The following is a 7500-nucleotide window of genomic DNA, read 5'->3' as shown; positions in this document are numbered from 1 at the left end:
GAATCAGATATATTCAAAACCCTGGCATGGTTGCTGTAAGTGCCAAATCTGAGGACTGTTGGCATGGTTAGACATTCATGGCAGCTAAATTTTCAGGCACTTTTGTCCATGGACTCAGACACAAGAAAACTAACAAGGAAAAAAAATTCTAGTTGAGGAGAACATGGAGACCAGCACTTTTTTTCTTTTCTTTCTTTTCTTTTCTTTCTTTCTTTCTTTTTTTTTTTTTTTTTTACTGTTGAAGCAAAACAAATACATTTAACTCTGATAGACACTACATGACATCACGTGCATACATATAAGTCTACAGTGGGACACAAACACTACATTAGGCAAAGACTGGGGTATAAATGTAAAGGATGAGTTGATATGGTAAATGACTGTGTAAGAAAGGAGGAAAAACAAAAAAAAGAGAGAGAAAAAAAAGTAAAGTAAAACAACGTGACATTTTTTTTCTTTGACTTTATAGTTCTGGATTCCACTTCTTTATATCTCTATATTATATATTTTATAGTTGGAGAAGAAGAGACCTGCACACTTTTGCCCAAACTCATGCACACACACAATCATAACTCCTCTCTCTCTTTCTCTCTCTCTATCTATCTATCTATATGTGTGTGTGTGTGTTTCTCTCTGTCTCACACAGCTGTACAGTGCACAGTACGCTCGACCGACCATTGCAGCAGAGGAGAAATCCATCACAGAGCAGAGGAACGCCTGTCGCTGCTCCACAGTCTCCTGGGAAACCAGAGAGGGTCACTGTACTGGTTTAGACAAGATGTTAATATAAGTATGTGAGTGTGAAACAGAGAAAAAGAGAGATTGGGGGGAGACAGTTTGAGTTTGAATACTGTGCATGTATATGTGTGTGTGTGTGCGTGTGTGTGCGTGTGAATATGTATGTATGCACACAAGCTGTACATGTGTGTATGTTTTCTGAGTGGGAGAAGGCACGAGTCCTTATGTTTATAAGCCCATATATGAACAGCGTGGTACAGCGTAGCAGATTCATGCTCTGGCTTCTTCATTCTTTGTGTGTGTGTAACTGGGAGAGGCAGAGCCCCTGAGGACCAAACCTCTCATGTACCAGGGCACGCAGATAAAAACAGCACCATCACACACTCTCTCAGTCGCAACAGATCAAATCCAAAGTGCACAAAATGTTGCTTTGATTAACACAGCTATGAGGCTAGCTCATGCAGTGATGCAGACATTTGTAAATATAACTACAAGGGGGCCGTGATGAGGAGGGTGGGCTGCGAAAGTGGCCAGAACATGGCCCCAAGGGGTTTTGGTAACTGGACAGAAAATGGCAAAAGAGCATAGGGAGAGGTTGCAGAAAATCAAGAGGTTACAGTGCATCAACAGCTTGAAAACAAGGGTGAGAGGCTGCCAAGAATTAACATGTTTGCAGAAGCTGTCTTTGTATTAGCGTTGCTGTGTTTGGAATTGCCTCAGAAAGAGTAATGAAGTGTTTTTTCGAAGGTGCTTTTTGGAGGATTGTTGAATAAAAGTCGTGATGAAAGAGAGCTTTCGTACTTTTCCCTTTATCAACACAGGAGCAGTAACTTGGTTTTCTGTTATTTTGATGTAGTCGCTACAATCAGATATATTCAAAAGCCCACACTGAATAGGATGCATGACTTTCAGACAGTATTGTTTATATAACTATACTGCACCGACACAAATAATAAGAGGTAATTATAGTGCCTAGGTCATATCAGGTGAAAAAAACAAAAAAAACAAAAACATAAATAAATGAATAAATAAAAATCATGAAATCATGAAATCATGAATTCCTGAGGATGCACATTGCTTAGTTAAGTGTGTAACGTGTGTAGGAAGATCTGTGTGTGAGAGGGGGGAGGGAGAGACACACACATACGTACAGAGAGAGAGAGAGAGAGAGAGAGAGAGGGAGAGAGAGAGAGAGAGGGAGAGAGAGAGAGAGAAACAGCCAGACCAGAGAGGACAGCTTGCCAGTTCAGCACCCCCTTCTTCCCACGCTGAAAAGTGCACTTAGCTCCATCCCTCCCTGTCCTTTTACTTCATGTTCACCTCTAAAAACCCAGAGCTGTCTGTAGCACAAGTGTTGAAGTCGAGCACAAAAGGCACCCCAAGATGTCGGGCTGAATATGTATGAAGCGCCGGTGCCGGAGCCTTTTCGAGCTTTAATAGTTTCAGCACCACGTTGCTGAACAGCTCCGTGAGCCACTGAGACCCGCAGACCGCGCCACGTTACAAAGCGCCGGCCACAATTGCGGCAAGGCTCTTTGTCGGCATCCTTGACAACAGTTTGATAGGCCCAAGCTGCAGAAAGAAACCTTTTATCTGTAATCAAATAATCAGCCCCGATGTTGTGATTGACTGAGGTAGTACTTCCCCTGACGATCTCAAGACCTTGTAAGCATGGAGCTTTTACTTTGATGCTCGCAAATAGAGAGAGAGAGAGAGGAAGAGAGATGGAGAGAGAGAGAGAGAGAGAGATGGGGGGAGAGAGATGAGATGAGATGAAATGAGAGATGAGAATGGAGTGCAAGTCAGTGGAGGAAAAAAAGGAGAGAGGTGGGGGAGAGGTTGGCAATAACACATTTGTCAGCGCATCTGCAGCGATTGTTAACAAATCATACACAAATAAAGTTTACCTCCCTCCTTCTCCTCTCCTCACAGCGCACAGCAGCATTCATGTTCACAACTGTGTGTGTGTGTGTGTGTGTGTGTGTGTGTGTGTGTGTGTGTGTGTGTGTGTTGTGATACGGTGGAGGGTGGCGGGAGGGGGAACTTTATTTTAAGTCGTTCAAGCAGCACAGGAGCGATCCCCCTATCCCGAGCCCACGCACGGGCAGAGGGATCCGGTCCGGCACAGCCCTCAAGGAGATGGGGAGACACTCACACACACACACACACACACACACACACACACACACACACACACACAGAGAGAGAGAGAGAGAGAGAGAGAGAGAGAGAGAGAGAGAGAGAGAGAGAGCGGGGGGTGGGCTACTGAGTGGAAGACAGTGTGTTTCTCCCTGGGGAAAAAAAAAATCCTGGCCACTTCGGTCTGCCTGCACCGGAGCCCGATAATAAGTACCGCTCTTGCCGGAGTAACCGTTCCCCCTCTTATCGCGGGCACTGATTCATTCATTCATTCATTCAATCATTCATTCATTGAAGAAACTGACGGCTTGAACCCTGCGTGTCAATCAGGAGAGCGCGAGGAGGAAAAGAGATATTTCCTTGTTTCTTCTTCGACGTGGTGAAGCGGAGACGCACCTGCGACAGCGTTTGCTCCCCTTCTTTTACTGAGAACCCCGACTGTGGCGCCGCTTGGCTGAGGCGACTTTAAAGACCGAGTGGACTGTGGAGAGAGAGAGAGAGAGAGAGAGAGAGAGAGAGAGAGAGAGAGAGAGAGAGAGAGAGAGAGAGAGAGAGAGGAGTGTGTGAGAGTGAACACAGGAGAGGGGGAGTGAAACAGAGACTGGATGAATTCCTCTCTTGCACTCCAAAGGCGCTCATTCATTTATTGAAGCCCGACCGACGACAGCATGCCAAGCGCAGACTCCAGCAGCTCAGCTCGGTCCGTACAAGCCTCCACATCCCTGTCTCTCCCTGTGTATCTGTCTTTCTCTCTATTTACCTCTCACACTTTTCGTTCTCTTTCTGTTTCTCACTCTGCCTCTCTCTCTCTCTCTCTCTCTCTCTCTCTCTCTCTCTCTCTCTCTCTCTCTCTCTCTCTAACTCGCGCGCGCACCCACACTACATAGGTACAGTGTTTATCTTATCCTCCGCGCGGCTCTCATCTCATCTTGTCGCCCTTTTCCGTACATGCAGGCAGAGACTTTCCAGCTGAGCAGAAGAGTTCCCTCCACGCCGCCGCACCGGGCTGTCAATACCTCCACGAAATCTGCGAAAGACCGACCGACGTTGCGGCCCCCCGCGGGACCACCGACGCCGACACCCAGGAACCGGCGCAGGGAACCCGCCGCATGGGCCCGAAGCCCCGCGAGGCCCCCGGCATGGCGTGCAGTACGTGCTACTACCTGGTTATCAGCTCCACGCACCTGAGCAATGGACACTTCCGCCGCGTCAAGGGAGTCTTCCGAGGACCACTGTGTCCGGCCGCGAGCAACGACTCTCCGGTAGGAGACTGAATCTTCTGAGAGTGTGTGTGTGTGTGTGTGTGTGTGTGTGTGTGTGTGTGTGTGTGTGTGTGTGTGTGTGTGTGTGTGTGTGTGTGTGGTCTGATATCCTTGAGAGAAGAGCTGAGTTTCTGAGCTTGGGAGTGAGGACATATTTCGCTTAGTGAGCGCATTTATTTGGCCAGAGCTCTCTCCTCTTCATGAGGCCCAGTTTAAGGTTTAGGTTAAGGTTACAGGTGCAGTGAATGGAAGCAATCAAAAGAAGGGCAAGTGCAGGGAGACAAACACCTGAGTTAGTGTGTGTGTGTGTGTGTGTGTGTGTGAGAGAGAGAGAGAGAGAGAAAGAGAGAGAGCAAAACACGTCATTCCTTAAGAAAACAATAAAATATCAGACCTTGTAGGACTGTTGCCTAGGCAAAGATAAGAATACAAATTGGTTAGGTGACATTGTGGATCTGCTTTTGCTGTAAACTGTGCCCGTAAGGGTGAAATGGTTTTTTTGAGCCATAAAAGAATGATTTTTTTTTTTTTTAAAACTGGGGACAACTTGGGTAACCAAGCATGAAGCCATTGTCTCTCTCTGCTTCCTTCCTTCCTTCATTCTCTCTCTCTCTCTCTCTCTCTCTCTCTCTCTCAAGGCTATGGGAATTAAATGAATCAAATTACATTAGTGCTTTCAGGAGAAGATGAGTCGCCATGCCTAAAATAGCTCTAATTACCTGGGGAGTATTTGTGAGACTGGTGTGGGTGTATGCGTGCCTCTGTGTGTGTGTGACCTGTTCAGCCTAGTAGGGTAACTCCCTGACCTTTCCCTAGTGCCTGTGGATCCTTTGAGCCACCAAAATGGCATTTAGTTGCAGGTCGGCTCTCAGCCCGTCTGTGTGCGTTTGCCAGCTGTGTGTTTGCACTTGCAGGGACAAAGAGAGAGAGAGACTGGCAGAGAGAGAGAGAGAGAGAGAGACTGGCAGAGAGAGAAGAGGGTGGGGGGGTACAGGGAGGCAGAGAGCAGGCACAGAAAAAGATAGTTTATGTAAATATGTACATGGTATTTTAGACCCCAAATGAGTTATGGCGTGTATGTGTATGTGTGTGCATGTGTATGTGTGTGTGTGTGTGTGTGTGTGTGTGTGTGTGTGTGTGTGTGTGTGCAAGCACACTGTAGATTCAGGAGCTGCTCCGAGGGTCTCTGGTAATCACACATTATTCATGAGCTCTTAATGTGAGACGAGACAAACTGGCGGAGCTGATGACAAGTTTGATGAGAAAGGAGGAAAGGAGCAGCTGGTGTGTGTGTGTGTATGTGTGTATGTGTGCGCGCGTGTGTGTGCATGTGTGTGTGTGTGTGTCTTTGTGTGTGTGTGTGTTCGAACTCGAGTCATTACCAGTCTGTCATGTTCGGCCTGCGCTGACTATGTGATGGGAATGAGCGAGCAGCGTTGCACAGACACAGTCAGACTGGGAGAGGCAGTGGAAAGAGCCACATCCACAAATATGCTTGCAAAGTCTCTCAGCCCCGTTCTTTCTTTCTCACACACACGCACGCACACACACACACATACACACACACACACACACACACACACACACACACTGAATGTCCGGGTGGCTCAGCCAGCTAAGATGCCTACAATATACGAGTGACACGATGACTGCAGTTGCATGTCAATCACTATCTCTCACCTGGGTTTCCTGTTACTATTCACACATAATGGGGACTTCTCAGCAGAAGAGCCTGTGAATGAGTGAAATAATTATCCACTCTACCATATGTCACTACAAATCTATAAAAATGGATCTATCCTTATGTGCAAATCTATACACATCTCATTTTACAGTCAATGAGATTTTGAAAAAAAATATTTTCCATGCCAGCATATTCCCCTAATTAATCTTTTTTTGTATTTTTACATCACAACTCCATCATATTTATATCCTGGAATCCTGGAATACAGTGTTTTCTTAATGTTGACATCACTGACGTCACTGCTGACACTGATGTTTTGGACCACTCAGGTCTTTGTCATGCATCATCAGCTTGATTGACTGATAAATTAGATGCTTATTGCAAGTTTTTTCTTGTCAGTCTAAATGGTCCACGCTTTACATAGTGCACCTTTAAAGCGTCACATTTTTATCTAATAATCACACCATCTACTTCTCTCTTCCTAACTGATCTCCTGTTGGTTTACCCTTTTGAAAGCTTCCTCTCTGCATTATGTCTGACCTCAACAACCTGTTTCAACAGGGAATACATCAAATTGAACTAGCAAAAGGCTCTCAAAAAGCAGTTTCATGGGCAGAAATGCCTTGAAAGAAAGGAATTCCAGCACACAAAATCCTTCAGTTGCAAGATTGGGGTTCAAGCCCCGTTTATCAATGTGTATCTTCCCTACTGAAGTGTCTAGCAAGACACTGATATTCCTGCAGCTCCAGAGGGTTACAGGCTCTTCCGTGGCCCAACTCCAAGCAAAAAGAGAATTTTTCTATAGTAAAAGAATGATTGAAAACATATGAAAGATGTGCATGTGACTGTCAAACTGCATGTGCACAAAGTCATGTAAGTAACACTGGGCCTCTCCCCGCCTCATGTAAAGCCCACCTGTATTTCCATTACGCATGCAGCGCAGCACCTTTTGCTCATGTCCATTCCAGTGTAGTGGATGCCATGGCAGGCAGCACAACAGCTGCCTGCTCTTTGATTTAACTTAGATCAGCGCAGTACAAAGGATGCTACAATGGGGATTTGTCAGGGGGAACCTCTTGTGTCTTCTCTTTGATAAGGCATCACAGCATTAAAAAAACACTGGTAGGTTGTGAGCAGTTAGCAAAAGCAGTTCCAACACATGGCCCCTCTTCCTCCTGAACAAATCTCGCCATGTTTGTTAAGAGTTTTCTGTTTTGTTGTTTAGTTAACTTCCCTCTGGAGTCCGAGGGTATGTCTAGATTAGGATTTGCTCATTACTACTTTATCATCACTAATTAGTCATTGTGATAGGTCCTTCGGATGTGTCTAAATTATGGTTCCCGTATATATATTACTGCTTAATCATCACTGGTGAGTCATTCTTCAAACTCTCATTAACACTTCAAAGGCTTTTGTTCTTGGTGTTAGCTGAGAGAGAGGACAGGAGGAGAGGCATACCAAAGGAGAGTTGTGTGTGTAAGAGGACAGATATCTTCCCTTGCTGCAGCCCTCAGTTCAGACCGATCCATACTGAACCACGATTTCCATTTCTTTTCCTGTCTCCGCTTGCCAGGATCTTCTCAATCTCTCTTGTTCTGTCTTTTCTTTCTCTCTCCCCCTCTGTCTTTCTCTCTCTGGCTGGTGCAGGAGCAAGAAGCTCTGTGGTCCCTCTAGAAA

General features: G+C 45.8%; 1 protein-coding gene across 1 annotated transcript in view; it reads left to right on the top strand.

Annotated features, from left to right (window-relative positions):
* The first annotated feature begins 1242 nt into the window (after nt 1-1242).
* Nucleotides 1243-7500, top strand: part of znf804b (zinc finger protein 804B) — a 34345-nt gene continuing 28087 nt past the window's right edge. Inside the window, exons 1-2 of the mRNA XM_030072109.1 lie at nt 1243-1294; nt 3832-4139. Coding sequence (XP_029927969.1) covers nt 1243-1294; nt 3832-4139 — 360 coding nt within the window. The remainder of the gene's footprint in view (nt 1295-3831; nt 4140-7500) is intronic.

Source organism: Myripristis murdjan, chromosome 16 (assembly GCF_902150065.1).
Source record: "Myripristis murdjan chromosome 16, fMyrMur1.1, whole genome shotgun sequence".
In the NCBI taxonomy this organism is placed as follows: Eukaryota; Metazoa; Chordata; class Actinopteri; order Holocentriformes; family Holocentridae; genus Myripristis; species Myripristis murdjan.
The sequence above is the reverse complement of the archived record's forward strand: the minus strand, read 5'-3'. Positions and strand labels throughout refer to the sequence as shown.